This window comes from Talaromyces atroroseus, assembly GCF_001907595.1.
Source record: "Talaromyces atroroseus strain IBT 11181 chromosome Unknown scaffold_7, whole genome shotgun sequence".
In the NCBI taxonomy this organism is placed as follows: domain Eukaryota; kingdom Fungi; phylum Ascomycota; class Eurotiomycetes; order Eurotiales; family Trichocomaceae; genus Talaromyces; species Talaromyces atroroseus.
This window is the reverse complement of record NW_017971439.1, coordinates 1,200,553-1,216,880: the sequence shown is the minus strand read 5'-3', so window position 1 is coordinate 1,216,880 and position 16,328 is coordinate 1,200,553. Positions and strand designations below refer to the sequence as shown.

At 45.7% G+C, this 16,328-nt stretch overlaps 7 protein-coding genes across 7 annotated transcripts; 4 read left to right on the top strand and 3 right to left on the bottom strand.

Annotated features, from left to right (window-relative positions):
• Nucleotides 1-608: 608 nt before the first annotated feature.
• On the top strand, nucleotides 609-3,303 carry UA08_05862 (hypothetical protein; the record flags this gene model as incomplete). Its single annotated transcript, XM_020268179.1, has 5 exons — nucleotides 609-1,573; nucleotides 1,644-1,807; nucleotides 2,213-2,535; nucleotides 2,599-3,024; nucleotides 3,058-3,303. The coding sequence occupies 5 exons, from the start codon at nucleotides 609-611 to the stop codon at nucleotides 3,301-3,303; spliced, it is 2,124 nt and encodes a 707-aa protein (XP_020118918.1).
• Nucleotides 3,304-3,463: 160 nt separating this feature from the next.
• Nucleotides 3,464-4,462, bottom strand: UA08_05861 (hypothetical protein; the record flags this gene model as incomplete). The annotated part of the gene is made up of 1 exon (XM_020268178.1): nucleotides 3,464-4,462. The coding sequence occupies one exon, from the start codon at nucleotides 4,460-4,462 to the stop codon at nucleotides 3,464-3,466; it is 999 nt and encodes a 332-aa protein (XP_020118917.1).
• A 643-nt stretch (nucleotides 4,463-5,105) lies between these two features.
• On the bottom strand, nucleotides 5,106-6,020 carry UA08_05860 (hypothetical protein; the record flags this gene model as incomplete). The annotated part of the gene is made up of 3 exons (XM_020268177.1): nucleotides 5,106-5,474; nucleotides 5,578-5,809; nucleotides 5,878-6,020. 3 exons carry the CDS (start codon nucleotides 6,018-6,020, stop codon nucleotides 5,106-5,108), a joined length of 744 nt encoding a protein of 247 aa, XP_020118916.1.
• Nucleotides 6,021-7,179: 1,159 nt separating this feature from the next.
• On the top strand, nucleotides 7,180-7,624 carry UA08_05859 (hypothetical protein; the record flags this gene model as incomplete). The annotated part of the gene is made up of 3 exons (XM_020268176.1): nucleotides 7,180-7,430; nucleotides 7,498-7,519; nucleotides 7,577-7,624. 3 exons carry the CDS (start codon nucleotides 7,180-7,182, stop codon nucleotides 7,622-7,624), a joined length of 321 nt encoding a protein of 106 aa, XP_020118968.1.
• A 1,138-nt stretch (nucleotides 7,625-8,762) lies between these two features.
• On the top strand, nucleotides 8,763-9,542 carry UA08_05858 (hypothetical protein; the record flags this gene model as incomplete). The annotated part of the gene is made up of 2 exons (XM_020268175.1): nucleotides 8,763-9,190; nucleotides 9,272-9,542. 2 exons carry the CDS (start codon nucleotides 8,763-8,765, stop codon nucleotides 9,540-9,542), a joined length of 699 nt encoding a protein of 232 aa, XP_020118950.1.
• Nucleotides 9,543-12,311: 2,769 nt separating this feature from the next.
• On the bottom strand, nucleotides 12,312-14,435 carry UA08_05857 (hypothetical protein; the record flags this gene model as incomplete). Its single annotated transcript, XM_020268174.1, has 6 exons — nucleotides 12,312-12,511; nucleotides 12,594-12,695; nucleotides 12,755-13,148; nucleotides 13,314-13,668; nucleotides 13,826-13,958; nucleotides 14,015-14,435. The coding sequence occupies 6 exons, from the start codon at nucleotides 14,433-14,435 to the stop codon at nucleotides 12,312-12,314; spliced, it is 1,605 nt and encodes a 534-aa protein (XP_020118915.1).
• Nucleotides 14,436-15,222: 787 nt separating this feature from the next.
• On the top strand, nucleotides 15,223-16,176 carry UA08_05856 (hypothetical protein; the record flags this gene model as incomplete). Its single annotated transcript, XM_020268171.1, has 1 exon — nucleotides 15,223-16,176. The coding sequence occupies one exon, from the start codon at nucleotides 15,223-15,225 to the stop codon at nucleotides 16,174-16,176; it is 954 nt and encodes a 317-aa protein (XP_020119189.1).
• Between the last annotated feature and the right edge of the window lie 152 nt (nucleotides 16,177-16,328).

Sequence of the window (16,328 nt, the reverse complement as noted above, 5' to 3'; positions counted from 1 at the left end):
AGTCAATATCATCCTTTCCACTATCTATATCTATCTAGTATTGGGCACTAGTTTTCTTGGGGCGACTTCCTAAAATTGAGCCTCCATTGGCCTATCGCCGAGCAATTTCCGGGCGGTGGCTATTCAATGAGTTGCATATTAGCTGGCATGCCATTTCACCAGTGAATTCAAAATTCAGCCCCCTTCAAATACGAACCTACTCATCAAAATCAAAAGACAACGTGTTTCTTGGCCTGATGTCATATCGAGGCTTGCGCTGAGCAGAGCGCTACATATCGCTAAATCAGGTTAGCAGCATCAGCCTCCTACGAAGATCATCCATCAGCTTGAAGTTTCGCACATCGGAACTGTTAGTTTTGCGAGACTTTTGATTCCAGGCATATATTTAGGCTTTCTATAAGCGCTGTATGATTCCAGAACGAGACTAATTCGCGCTCGGCCTGGGGATGTTGTCATACCCGGAATATGCATATATAAAGACATAGAAGTTCCCTGGCAGAATGGTGGAATTGATACGAATTGAGAATCGCAGATACGTCGTAGACATTTACATTATTTTACTTGAGTTCTATTCATATTCGTTGCATCTTACAAGAGACATCACAAAAATGCTTGCTCGTTTCGTCCATCTTGCCCTCTTCCTAGAGCTCGTCTCATCCCTCACTATCCCGACACGGAACAAAAATAAACGGAGCTCAACTTCTCTCAACATAGGCCGTTCACCGTATCATGTTGAGATATCGAAAGTTCATCGTGGGAGTCCCCAGGCTCGGTCAAAAAGAGGTTACAAACCACACGAATCCAACAGCACCCTAATCCGTCCTACCAATTCCAATCTCCAGTATGCAATCGAAGTCAAATTCAACGGCATACCGCGCTATCTGCTCCTCGACACCGGTAGCTCCGACACCTGGATGTTTGCTGAAGATTTCAAATGCAGGGCTGAAAATGGGACGTCGGTGCCCACATCCCAGTGTAGAATTGGGCAGCCTTATATGGGCGATGCCCTACTCAACGAGGGCTTGGATGAGACTCTAAGCATATACTACGGCAATAACGAGAACCCCACAGGTCCAATGGGATATGCCGATGTTTCTATTGCCGGGCTCAACATTGAGAATCAACAAGTCGCACTCGTCAATGATGGATACTGGGCAGGCGACAATGTTCTCAGCGGCGTTGTAGGTGTTGGCAATCGTGGGTTAACAGAGGCTTTTGCTCCTGGTTCTGACGTGCCCAATCTATACATGCCCGTGTTTGAATCCTTATACAATAAGACTGGACAGATTGATCCTCTCTTTAGCGTAGCTCTTCAGCGAGGAGACGCTGGAGGCTACCTTGCGTTGGGAGGGCTCCCACCTGTGCATTTTGAGGAGGATTTTGTGACTACCGAGATGTTGCCCATTCCCTTTGGGACGAAGGGGAAGACGCGCCCTTTCTACTCGATCCAGACTCCAGGTTATACATTGAACGGAAAGAAGTATACCAATGAGTCTTTCTTAGCAGTCGTTGACACTGGCACATATCTCAATCGTTTTCCAACTGCTGTTGCGGATAAAATCAACGCTGCATTGTGAGTATCTGCCCATGCAAGCACGTAATTAGTAAATTCAAGTACTAATCATGGTCTTTCGCATTTCTAGTAACCCCCCAGCAGCCTATGTTCCATCATACGACGTCTACGTGACTTCATGCAATGCCACAGCCCCCCAATTCGGAGTGATCATCGAAGGGAAACACTTTTATATGGATCCCGCCGATATGTTGGTAGACGCTGGTTATGGCATATGTGCGACTAGTATAACTCGTGGGTTCTCTGTAGATAAGAATCTCTATCCAGATGGATTTTATATTCTCGGAGATGTGTTCCTGCACAACGTGGTTGCTGTTTTTGACGTGGGAAATACGAAAATGCATTTTGCGCCGCATACAACGTATTAACGAAGTTTGACATTGATTTTGTGTAAAATACACGGAATTGACTTTTTCATGAATTTACAAGGTGCATTAATACTATCTATCTACCTAAGCTTCATCACGCAATCGGGATTATCTCCGTCAATCAACCTCCCCGCATCAGCTTAACTCTTACTATACCTCTCAAAAAAAAAAAATCAATCAAAGCACCAGGAAATGGCTTCTTCATCATTCACTTCAATCCCCATTCTAGACCTTTCTCTTGCTTATTCTTCCTCTCCTACCGACAATAAAGATCTTTTAAACAAGCTCTACCACGCTCTTACCTCAGTCGGATTCCTCTACATCACCAACCACGATGTCCCTTCTGCTGTGATATCAGATTTAGTGGATGCACTACCAAAACTCTTCTCGCCATTGATATTGACTGAGAAAACCAAGGAGGAAATTGCACTGCATAATTCCCCGCATTTCTTGGGGTATAGTAGTGTTGGCGCCGAGACTACTGCTGGTAGAATAGATCGTAGGGAACAGGTCGAATACGCGACTGAGTTGGATGAGACATGGACAGCAGAGAATGGATTGCCATTGTATGAGAGATTGAAGGGACCTAACCAGGTACTTTTTCTCGTTATTACGCTATTCTGCCTGCGCCTACTAAATCTTTCAAATAATGAGTAGTGGCCGTCTGAGTACCCTGAACTCAGACCAGTAGTCGAGAGATACCTCTCGGAGTTAACAGCTCTGAGCGAGCGATTTCTCAAACTCGTTGCTGAAGCCCTCACGCTTCCTCAAGAGGTCTTCTCTCAATTCTTATCTGAGCAGCATCGTCTCAAGCTCGTTCACTACCCTGTCTCTTCTTCTGCAGGCGATAAAGAAGAGCAAGGTGTTGGCCCACACAAAGACTCCTCCGGTTGGTGGACATTTCTCCTCCAGGCATCACCACCATCAGTCAAAGGGTTACAGGCACTAAATCGTGAGGGACGGTGGATCGACGTACCAAATATTCCAGGCACCTTTGTGGTTAATATAGGACAGGCGTTTGAAGTTGTTACGAATGGGATGTGCAAGGCAACTGTCCATCGTGTGGTGATCCCGTCTGGGCAGGTTAGTGAGAGGTATAGTATACCGTTCTTTCAGGGGGTTAGGGGTAATTTGACAAAGGAAGAGGCTGTGGGGAGGCTGAGAGAACATTTTTGGAAATTACGACAAGAGCAAAAGACTCAAGAGAGCAATGAGCAAGGGGCAGATATCGATTCTCCGTTTTTGAAAGGGAAGTATGATACTTGGGGGGAGTCTCAGCTGAGAATTAAGATTAGGTCGCATCGAGATGTCGGAAGAAAATTTTATGGGGATGTCTATGAGAAATATCTCAATGACGATTGATTCATTACGGGCGATTTACAAGAAATTTGATGGCTTTAAATTTGTATAAATCTTTCTTCCCATTTCGTGTCAGCGTCTACGGCAAGAGAATAACAACATCAAGATCAAATCTGGCCAAGTTCGGAGCTTTACCAGCAATTCCTTAGGAGGCTTAGATAAATTATACAGTCTTAATGTTATGGCCACAGGTATGCGCGAAGAGCTCCTCCAATGGAACTTTGCGAGGTATCATCGCTTGGTCATATAGGAAAGATACCAGAGCTTCCAATGTCTTCCGATTTGCCTCCAAGCCGTACGGCCAGGGATCACCCCCAAACAACTCATCAATCTCCTGGATATTCGATTGCATAAACGGCAGCATATAACGAGAGCCTCCGCTAAATCTTAGTCGACGCATTGCGATATCTTTAGAGTCGTTCATAGCGTTGAACAGACTGGTAGAAATAAATGGATACTTGTCAACAAGTTCCTTCTTGAGAACAACAACGTGCATAATGGGAAAAATGCCGGTTTCTCGGTAGTATTCCTTTTCTGTCTGGCGGACATTTGGGAACAGCCGGTGAACATTTCTGGCTTTCCCCAAACATGGAGGCAACTGGGCTCCAATAGTGGCTGCAATTTCGCCGTCCTCAAGTAGCTGGCTGAGTGATTTTGAAGGGTTTTCATTTGGAATCCGTTTTATGGGACGCAGTAGAGGTTTGGGATTTGCTTCTCCGTGAGGGCCAGGTTTTTCAATGGCACCCTCTATCCATGTAATGGTGGAAAGATCAACGCCGGCATTCGCAAGAATACCTCTTATCCACACAGCGGCAGTCATGGTATACAGCTGTACACCGATGCGTTTACCATTGAGATCGGATGGCTTTTTGATAATATCCGTATTAACGGCTATGAAGTTATGGCGAAAACTTCTGAGTGGAAAGACTGGAATGGCAACTAGATCCCTGTCTCCACTTGCATATCGGCAAATGTATTCGGAAGATGACATCTCTGATACATCAAATTCCATACCGCCTATCATGCGGTCAAAGGTATCTCTGGGGTGGTCAATTGAGATGTAGTTCAAATCAATTCCAGCTGGCCGCACATCTCCTTTCGCCAGCGACTCCATTCGATCATAAGGCCCACAGGCAAATGTGAGGGGAAGCTTGGTTGCCATTTTTCGATTTATTCTTCAGCTGAGTTTGAAAATACTAAAGGGAAACGGCCACAGAGATTTTTGTAGGAGAAATTAAAGAGGAATCAGTTGATACAAGAATTGGGAGTTTGAGTGTGGTTATCTCATTAACCGGGCGACGTCAACCGACTTACGCCTTTGAAAGTAGCTTATATCCGAGGTCGGAGTTTCGGACTTTCCCCTAGTCTCTTTTGAATGTCTTGATAGCATTATAGACATATACCGCCAACATGCCTTCGGACGCCCAATCGATTGGGTAGAAGATTTGGCTCATACAAGCTCGGCGTTGTTTACCAAATTTGGCACGGCTTAACCCTAATTTGAAGCATTCCACAAGGAAGATGATAAGCCTTTTACATGACGTGCCATTTTTTTTTGTCTATTCGCATTGATCAATCATGTTTAAGAGATTTCCCTGGGCATTATTTGGCTGCCTACCCCAAATGGTTCTACCAAAGGACCACCTCGATTTTCTTGAGGCCAATATGATGAACATTCAACAACGCAAACATCTTTAACTAGTACATATCCTAGTAGAACTATAACCTGGAATGTCTCATAAAGCCTAGGAAACTTGTATTGAATAGGAAAGAAGCATTAGATTGTTTTCCAAATACGCATACATCTAGTTTCCAAAGTGCTCCTTGAACCATTGAACGGCCTGCATGAAGGCACTCTCCTTGGCAAACTGCACAGAGCGCCTGTTCAGACTGCCCCTGACAGCAAAGCCATGTTCAACACCGCCGTAATAATTGATCTGGTAGGGTATACCCAACGTCTTTAAGATGTCCTCCGACTCATGGCGTTTCTCTGCTGGGAATATGTGATCATTCTCGGCAGCAGAGATGGCCAGCGGGCCCTTGATTGATTTCAACTCGTCGGGAGTGACAAATGACGGATGGGCGAGATAGCCAACATCAATTTCACCCTTGTCTGGGTGGAGATGACGAACGACGTATTTTGCGCCAAAGCAGTAGCCCACAGCTCCAATTTTCTGACGTAGCAACACACACAATCAGTTTCTCAACCTAGATAGCTTTCTCCAATCCAAATGGGGAAGAAAGCCGGCAAATTCGAAGTTTCATGGTAAGTCTTACCTTGCAGCCGTACTTGTTCCGCAATCCAGCCAAGCAAACGTCAACAATGGGGTCAATGGCTAAAGGCCCGTGGCCCTTCTTCCATTCTTGCATATTGAAGCCATCTGGCCGGTTCAGCGGGACAGGATCACCACAGAACAGATCAGGCATCATGACGAAGTAGCCATTAGCAGCGAACTGGTCAGCAAGCAGTTGTGCGTTGGTGAACCGGTAGCCAATAATATCAGTGAGGCTATGTTACTTGGTCAAAAATATGTCTTCCATATATGAATCAACACAAACGATTGGGAATGCTCGTACAATAGCACAGCATAGTCCACGGACTTGTTGGCTGGGTAGCTGATGTAAATTTCAACGCCATTTAGCGTCGAAAAGCTTCCGGTAGTCTTGCCGTCATGCTTAACGCCTTGATAGCAACAGGCTGCAGGGGGATGGGAGGACATGTTGAAAGTTCACTATAGTATTCGTCAAATAGGTAATTTGCGAGCTGGTGTAGGGTTCTCCTAGGTTCATAAATGAATACTGGAGCAAGAAAAAAAGCAAAAGTCTTCATCTCGGCAGTTGCTCAATATTCCAGAACAACCTCGACAATGATTCAGTCAACGTCGGAGATAAGCTCTTCGAGGATGAGCTCGTCGGACATACTTTCTAAGCTTGTCCAACTATCAACAGCCACCAGTGGGTCGCTCCGCTCTACCCGCTACACCCGCCTGTGGAAAGACAGATCATTGGCTACTTCAAAATAACTTCCATAAACTAGTTATATCAGATTAACGACAGTTACTTCTATGCCACTTTACACGCGAAAATTTTCTGAATTATGCTCATTATTGGTGAAATCAAGCTAAAATATTTTATCAGGGGGCTTAACTATCCCGTGATGGCCATTTTCTGCGGTATACGAAAGTGTGGTGCCCTTGCATCCAGCATTTCACGGAGTTCAGAAGTAGATTATTAGCTATTTTGAATTATTTTTGAATGGCAGAGCCTTGGAAAGCACTCTTCTGCAAACCAAACATTTATTCGAGCCTCTAAAGACCAGAAAAGCGGAAATAGCCGTCCTTCTCTAAAATTCTCTTGGGCCCATGTGACGATGATCCCTCTGCATATCTCGGAATGTCTATTCTGATGACGACTCTAGATATACTTTCAAGGCCGCTCGGAGTCGGACCCTGCTTCCTAATATGAAAGCACCTCTGGTCTTGTCCGAATTGTTTCTCTGCTCGCAGCCCGGACAACGGAGATTCTCCAAAAGAAGTCATACGTGGTTACATTTTGAAAATTGCATTTTCTCGGTTTTTACATCCGAGCAGGTCTTCTCGGACTAATTATACTAACGTTACTCCCTTTTATCCATGTTCTGATTAGGCTTGTTGGCATGTGCTTCTTGACTGAATTCGGATTCACCTCCGAGTCAGTTACTTTCTACGTGGTTAAAGACATATTTTTATTTCCCACTATTGGAGGTGACAGAAAAGTTTTGTTTTTTTTTGTTTTTTCTCTTTTTTTTCATTCTAAAATCTCAAGCATGAATACATCATTCACGGTATCACTACTCGCCCGTAACACTACATACATACTTCTGGTCGAACAGAACCGATGATGGCACAAAACTTTTCACCAATTCCCGTCGAGATGCACGCTACTAGCTTAACGATACAATTAGCCAGCATTGAAGAAGAGAAGTTGAATACACAAGCCCCAAATCGTGATGGCTTTGATAATCCACTTTCGCATTTCAAAACGAACAGTGACTGCCTTGTCAAGTTCGATGGTCTGGATGACACATATCGCCCAGTGAACTGGAAGGTTCACCAAAAGTTCTGCTACAACGCTAATAAACGGATCTATGGGTATGCTACGCCTTGCTCAGATTTCCTACCTTCTTTAACTGTGACTTAATTTACTCGTGATTTGTAGGCGCGGCTTGGACGAGTTCAGTGTATGTCGACCGCAAACACCCCCTAATGCTTACTTTATAATATTTATACCCATCTAGGTTCCCACCCATAATTTTGAAGTTGTTGATCGATTTTATATCGGATAGGAAACTGGGACCTTGGGCTTATCTCTATTTCTCTTTGGAGTCGGCTTAGGTCCTCTTTTATGGGCTCCCCTTTCCGAAGTCTATGGCGAACGGCCTGCCGTGCTCATTCCATACGCGTGTCAGGGCTGCTGGGAAGTAGTCACGGGGATCTGTCTGAACGGCTGCTTATATTTGCATATTTGCATTTTGTTTGTTTGTAGAACAGATTAAACCCATGAACATTCAGCGAAGGAGGTCGCTTTCTTGAGAAAATTAATAAGAAATATATCCACATAGTAGATTTCTAGGTTCACGACTGAGTGAGGTCAAATTAGGGCTATCAAGGGCATGTGATTTTCTGGCCCACCGACTTGGTCGTGCCTGCCAAAAATCAGATAGCAATCATGGCATCTGAGCACGTCAATGTTTTCCACTGATTTTTATCTCCTCAAAACTTCTATCATTGACTCATAATGCAAGACCATTATGTCAAACGAGTCTTACATCGTATATATGTGTGAATGCAGACCATCCAGAACGCCGCGCGGCCATTATCAGGCAAGCCTACCAATTTTGGGTGCAAATTGACAGTCTGCAAGTTCCCGACTGGTGAAATGACAATGTGAAACATAATTCTAGAAAAAATGAGCATTTCCTCTTTCTCTCCTCTGAAGCTGATACAAGTGTATCACAATTGTCATACCACACCGGACGTAACTGCAACACTGGGTCGTCTGAAAAAGGGGGAATCAGAGAAAGGATGGGAGCAAAAACTTGGACCCGGGGCCAACGAAGGCATTTTAAAGCTGGCTGCTGATACTTTGAGATACTGGTATCATTGAGCCGATTAATATTGCCTTGAGGATGGCAGAGAGCAGAAGGGGAAGAAGAGGAATTCCTTCACGCCAGTCCCAGCCTTGTGATACAGCTTGTTCAAGGAAATATTGCGACAGTATTCGCTCTTCGGCAGCTTGCAGGATACCACATACATGTATAACCGGCGCTGCCACACCTTGCACGAATTGGGTGTCTGCCAACCAAATCTTGCTAAATTCGCTACCTTGACTGACCAAAATCACTTGCGATTATTTTTACGTTTCTGACCAGATTACAACGTCCATTTTCTTTTCAAAACTCTTCAGCAAAAAGAAAAACAGCAATGGATCCTGTGACGGCCATTGGCCTTCTCTCCAACATCATAGGCTTTATTGATCTCGGGTGGAACTTATTCAGAGATGCACGAGAAGTTTACAAATCAGCCTCGGGACTCACTGAGAGTGCGCTCGCGCACAAGTTAATGGCAGAGAGAATGGAAAAGTTTTCGAACAATCTTATCACCTCTAATAAGGTCCTCTTAACTTCCAAAGAAGATAAGGTCATCGTTGAACTTGCATGCAATTGCAGGAAGTTGGCGCAGGAAATAATCCATCACTTAGATAAGACGAAACCTCAGGATTCGAAATCATTACTTTATGCCGTGTCCAGTTCATTCAGAACGGTTGTGCATTACAAGAAGAGGAAAGAACTTCGAGAACAACTGGCCGAGTGCCAACAACAATTGCACCTACACCTGGTTAAGACCACAAGGTTTGTCACTCGCATTTTGTTCCAGCTTTACTAGTTGTGAATACTCGTTGGCTAAGTCATGATTTAAGCTCTGAAATCAAGATCTTTAACAGCGTTAAAGACCACCTCCGAGAGCAACGATAAGCGGATGGCACAGCTGCAAGATCACGTCAGAGCACTTCGTCAAATGGTGGACGAATCATCATTTCCGGATGCTCTATTTAAGCTGAGGAATCTTCTGAACATCTCAGAAGATACTTATAATACCATGCTCAGTCACAAGGTCGTCTCGACTCTTAAGACTCTTAAGTTTGGAGACATGAATACAAGATTTGATAGCGTTCCTCAGGCGCTCATGGGCACCTATCAATGAATATTCGATGATAAATTGAATGCGGATGAGAGATATATTCATCGAGAAAAACTAGGTCAGTCCTTGAATACTTGGCTCTCATCGGGTGATGGAATCTTTCATATCGCTGGCAAACTAGGATCAGGAAAATCCACATTGACGAGGGTGCTTTATCAAGATCATGGCACCAAGGAAATATTAACGGAATGGCCTGGTAACAATGAGCTTATTATCCTTTTTTTGAGAAACCAGGTTCACGGCTTCAAAAGCCATGGACAGGACTTTTTCGCTCGCTACTTTACGAGTCTCTTAAGGGCGCTCCGGAACTTGTTGAGAGAGTGCGACCCAGACAATGGAACAAGGCAAAATCAAGCGATTGGACAAAGATCAATGTCTAGAACTCAACTTACTCAAGGAGAGCATCATTGATAAGTCTGCGGGTGTCTTTCTCTGGGTTACTTTGGTCATAGGACAGTTACGCGAATTGCGCGAAGACGGAGAGGATATCGAAATGATGAGAAGAGAGATTGATAAAGTCCCAACAGAGATTTAGAACGTGTTCAGACACATTCTGCAGTCCAATCACCCCAATCGATGATTACGAGTCCATCGAACATTTGCAACTCTACAAAGGTGGAACGAGTATAGAAAGAAAGCGGATATCAATCTTTTGCTCCCGCTAGGTGCTACTTACTTCATAGACGATTGTTTTACAGATTTACCGGATGAATGTGTAATACCCGCGCTGATGAAGAAGTAGGAAGAGAAGTCTGCAGAAGATCGACTCATAGAAGCACGCAAGATGCTGAGGGGAGCTGTAGGGGCTTGCTAGAACCGACAGAGCATGACCATGCATATATACGCCGACCCAATACATGGGTAGTCGACTTTACGCATCGCTCCGTCCCAGAGTTTTTGCAATCTTACCAACCTCAAGAGCGAGAAGAATGTATAAAGGGCTTTTGTGTGGACAGCGCCATCTATCGGCTGTTTTTGACACGTCTATGGGACAAATCTCGCGAGGAATTCTCATTGAAAACGCGATGGCTTAGTTTAGTGACATGCAGTATTATGAAATTTAGGTTCGAAAATAGGCTCAGCAACAAGCCTTTTTTTTTTTTTCTTTTTTTTTCGAAAGTCGACTAGAATCAACACTTGATGCATGTGTTGAAATGCACGCCGAAGAAAATGACTACCGTTGTATAATGTTCAGGTTTAAATTCATTAACCGAGAATCATTCAAGTTCTATCCATGCAATCCTTTACACCTCGTGGCTTTTATTGGAAATTTGGAGTATGTTAGATGGAAATTAAATCAAGACTCTGGACCCTCATATTGATACTATTCCATACTCTTGTCGCATTCACTAATACAATGCCTAATACTTATCTCGAGTGAATGGTCCAAAGCTCCGGGTCTGGCAACACCTCCATTGGAGAAACAGAAACGTCAAGTGGATTTGGATTATCTGCATCCGGACGAGGGTACGAATCGTTTCTTCCAATATCTCGCGAAACATAGGTGTGAATGTTGCTATCCACCATCGCCGGACAAAGAAGCAGCTCCCATCGTCGAGATCGACGAAGAAGAGGCTCAGAATGATGACAAACCTACCAACAACAACACCATCATCACCTAACGAGCAAAAGAGTGATGGAATTACAATAACACCAGAAATCCCAACAAACGCAGAGATAGAAGACGTATATGGTCTCCAGGAGTCGGCATCGGACGACAAATCAACATGGAATTTTCAAGTTATATACATGCTTGGTACGCTGTGCCTTCATCTTTTCCATTTCCTTGACAGTAAATGTTTGGCTAATACTTTTCAGGACTTGTTGCTGCTATTCTCTGCATGCAGCTTTTGTATCTAGAATTGGGGTGGAATTTAAGGGCTACCTGGTCATGAGTCTCACCAGGCTTCAAATCCAGAGCAGAGGAAATTTGCAACAGCTAGCGATGTGCTTGATTTGTTTTCGAATGTTGTATGTATACAGAATGTGTCAGAATTTTGTAGCTTTCGTTCGTCAGGTATTTAATGATTTGTCTGCCATATAAGAGTCTCTACTAAGACAATGGATCAATGTAAGAGATGAACTTCCTAGCCTGCCCAAGTCATTTCACAGATAGTCAGAAACATAACTATACCTACACTACATCCTCGAAACAAAAAGAAAATGAAACGTTTCTCCAGAAGAAAACCCAACTACAACATCCCATTGTGAGAGGTGACTTACACACCTAATAGGGCCGATGCTATCAAAGAGCGGTCAGACTATTGAGTTCTGAAACATTCCAACTCGGCTGTTGTTTTAGGATAGCTCCGATTTGGTGAATGGAATTGATGATCTCATCACAAAAGACTCGCTCAGTCTTTGTGCCAAAGGATGGAGGCAGGCGAGATAGGTACTCCGTAAAGTTGACTGTCCAAGGTGGCAGTTATGTAGTTGCTAAACTCATTACATGCGCTCTTCAGGTAACAGCTCGTGTGAAACAATATATGTCATAATCTGTCATAAAGATTTGCTGAATCAACTAGCACTCTAAGTGTAAGCCAAACCAGAATCCAAAAGAAAAAAGAAAAAAAGAAAAAATCCAACTCTTGCTTGCTTTCTCGCTTGATAGACCATTCACGCTGCGTAAAGAATATGTTCGTTTCCATAAAACAAGGATCATACCATGATTTGATTCCAAAAAAAAAAAAAAAAGGCAAAAAAAAAAGTTTCCTTCCTTCTTCCAAATAAAGCCAGACTCGTGAGGTTTCATTTCATTCTTCTACAGTATAATCAAACTACAACATCCTTGCGCTTCTCAAAGACCACACGCAACTGACCCGGCGCTGCAGTGAATTGATCTACCATGTCATCCACGACACCCTTTCCATCTTCGCCGGGGGCAAAGCGGACGTCGAATTTGGAAACCAGGGATGAGACGACGTATTGCATTTCCATGTATGCGAGGTTTTTGCCGATGCAGTAGTAGGCGCCTGTATTGTTAGTATTGTACCGTTTTATGTTTTTTTTCCTTTTTTTTTTTCCTTTTATCGGACGTAGAGGGGCAAGACTTACCAAGAGCGAAAGGGGCAAATGCTTTCTTGTTGAGGATCATTTCGGGCTTGCTGTACCATCGTTCGGGGATGAAGTCGTTTCCTTGGACAAAGCATGATTCGACTGAAAGGTCAGTCAGATATATGAAAGAAGAGACGAAAGATCAAAAGAGAAATACTTACGTCTCGAAATAGTCCACCGCGGCGCACAAATCAGCGTATTGCCCGGCACCCATCTCCCCCCAATCTCAAAGCCTTCAGCCGGGGTCTCGCGAAGCCCGCCGGTGGGCACGGCCGGATGCAGACGCAACACCTCATTGATAACGCCATTCAGATGCGGCAGGGCCTGCAGTTTACGGAAATCATGCATGTCAGTCAATCCTTCCTGCTTTTGCTCCTGTCGCAGCTTCTCAAGCTCCGAGGGGAATTTGGCGAGGTAGTAGAATATGTAGACGAGAGTGTAGGCAACGGTGTCGCTGCCGGCGATGATGAGAGCGATGGAGTCGCCGTAGAGGGTGTGCAGGTCTTTGGTGAGGCGGTCATGTTTGGCGGACCAGCCGATAAGGTAGCTTGATACCTACAGAATGTTAGTTATGTGTGCGTATATATAAAGTAGTCAGCCTGAGGTGGGTGTACATCGCTGTCTTTTATTCCTTCCTGTTATCAGTCAGCCAGTGTTACTAAGTATCATGGTTCCCACGAGATATGGAGAAAGGAAGAGAGAGAGAGAGAGAGAGCCTACACTAATCCGCTCATCCATCCGTCTAGCACACCAATCCTCCATCTTCAAGAAGTTGCGCACAGTGTCCAGAACGGGCACCGCAAAAGCGACACGGGTCAGCCATGGTACAGGCGTGAAAGGACCGACAAGCTCCAATCCCTTACGGAGCATCTTGATAGCATAATGCCATTTCCCTTCCTCAAGCATGCCAAAGGACTTGGAAAATGCCAGTTGGCCCATGACATCCCACGAAAACCAGTAGAAGTATTGGTTGACAACAACGGGTTTGCCCACTTGTTCCTCGATGAGGTTCGCGAGACAGTCTGCATGGGTGGTGACATTGGGTTGGTAAGAGGCCAGGGCTGTAGGTTGTAATCTGTTAGAAGGAAGCTTCTCATAGGACGGCACCCAGAAAGGGGAAAAAAAAAAAAAAAAAAAAAAAAAAAAAAAAAAAAGGGGAAGAGTAAGAAGGGTGTTCACCTTTGGTGGAAAAGGCATAATCCCAGATTCGTCGGCGGTGCTCATGCACATACTTGCTCCGGTGTGTATTCAAGCCGGTGTAAGGCCGGAGGTTGTCATACCACGCCGGCTTGGTGAAGGGGTTTCTGTTTCCCTCGTAGATAGTGACAAGGGTGTCGGGATGGAAGATGGTGAGTTCATTGGGGCCTATCCAGGTTAGCATCTATTCTTTCTCCAAGGCACAGACTAAGGAAAGAACATACCAGTGCGCACAAAGTCGCCGTACTTCTTATGCATCTCCTCCATCACAACATAGTTCTTCGAGTCCAGACACCGCACGACATGCCACAGCTTAGTCATGCGCGCCAGCAAGGGTCCAGGGTAGTGTCGGAGAGGGTGGAACAAGGTCCGGTAGACGGAAATACTCCCAAACAGGCCAGTTGCATACGCAAGGGCTATAAGCGAGCCCTCCTGCAGAGCTCCCACAGCACCCAGGTATCTGGACGCTGGGAACAGGATCACTGCCCAGATGGCCAGGTGTGCTTGCAGCACGGCGACGGCCTTCAGGTGCCATTCGCCGTAGATGAAGATGGAACGATGGGCTATGATTCCCACGAGGAAAGCAATGGCTTTGCAAGTGTAGGTGGCTTCAAAAGCGCCGATTTTCAGAATAGTTTGATCCATGCTTGGCCAAAGGACAGCATAGATGGGATGCAAGAAAAAAGGAAAGGTAGGACTTTTTGGGTTTGAAAGGACATGCAAAGATAAGTGTGCTGTCTGGCAAGAACTGCCAGAGTATATATTGGTCCCTTGGTCCGGTGCTATAGTCCAATTGACTGAGTGAATTCTTCAAGGTTTGTCCTAGCAGATAGAGGGAGGGGTAGAAGAAGACGATGATGAGAAATCCGAAAGTTGGGAGCGAGTCAGCGTCTATCAGTGCAGCAGCTAAAGCGAACCGGTGGTGGATACAGAGTGCATATTCAGGAATTGCCAGAATTGGAGTGAAGTCTAAATTGGGTGAAGTGCTGAATGGAATAAACACGTAGTAATATAAGCACACACAGCCCACCATCAGAAACTTGCCGAGCGAGCGCTATCTACAATAATGTACTCGACCGGACCCATTAATATACACCTGGACTCGAGTATGATTAAAGTTACGACTTTTCGTAATTTGTAGAGAACCTATGGGGCCGTGTTACGCACATGTATTGAATAACAAAGGACGCTAAGAATATCAGAGCCAGAAAGAAAAATAGAAGAAGGCCATGTCGGATGATAAATTTTTTTGCCTTCTCTTCCTTGCCTTGTGTCTATATATATATATTTGTTTGTTGTCTGGCCTTTCTTCCTTTTTTTTCCCTTTATTTTCTGGAAAAAACTGCCATGCATGCCCTGCCCTGCCCTGATCTGATATGATCTGATATGTATGATTGATTCTCGTGCCTGCGTCTTCCTGCGTTATCACAACATGGCCGCCATCAAAAGGACGTTACCAAGCCTCCGGGACGCACTGCATGTAGCCACCTCGCTCTGGCTCTTCACAGCAGATGACATGTTCTCCATCATGATCCCCAACGTGGTCTGCAGTCTACTTATCGCGGTCACAGGCAGCCCGTTTGGGCCGGCGATTGCTTACACCCAACTTGCGGCGAGGACGCACGCCGTAGTGGCATGGGTATGGATCAACCTGCTTTTCTTTAATGTATCAAACCAGCTACAGGACGAGTCGATAGCGGAAGACCGCGAAAACAAGCCGTGGAGGCCACTGGCGTCTCGCAGGATCAGCCAACCGCAGGCTAGGGTGCTGTACATGGCACTTTGGCCCACGGTGTGGGTCATCAGTAGCCTCACGGGGGGCATTCTCCCCAGTATCAGTCTTCAGCTGCTCGGGTTTGCGTACAACGAGCTGCAGATGGGCGAGCAGTGGTGGTTCCGCAACTGCATCAACGCCGGCGGATACATTAGCTTCCTCCTGGGCGCCGTGCAGGCGGCGCTGGGTACCTTTCGGCTGCAATACTCGGAGCTGGCTCTGCGGTGGCTGCTGCTGGTGGCGGGCGCGGTGACCACGGGCATCCACGCGATGGACCTGTACGACCAGGTGGGCGACGCCAAACGAGAGCGCAAGACCATCCCGCTCGTTTGGGGAGACCGCTGGGCACGCCGCAGCATCGTGACCTCGGTGTCGCTGGTGTCGCTCAACGCCGCGCGCGCAATTGGCGCTGGCAGCTCCGCCAGTGCGGGCCCCTCGATTGTATTGGCGGCCGTGATTGCTGCGCGCCTGACAGAGCGCGCGCCGGCGTGCGTGCGCGAGGACAAGACCACGTTCAAAATATGGTGTTTGTGGATCATTTCGCTATACTTGGTGCCGGTGCTGGACACTTTGATAGTGAGGACGACGACGATGCAGCCGCCCCGCCGCTGAGTGGCAGTTGGCTCGCTCGCTTGCTTGCTTGCATGCATGTGCAATATAGTTACTGTAGCCACCCAAGCGCATGCAGCGATCAACAAACCGGATACGACGTTTGCTCCCGCGCATTTCTTAGCATTATGCGCTATACATGCATGGCGGCGGGG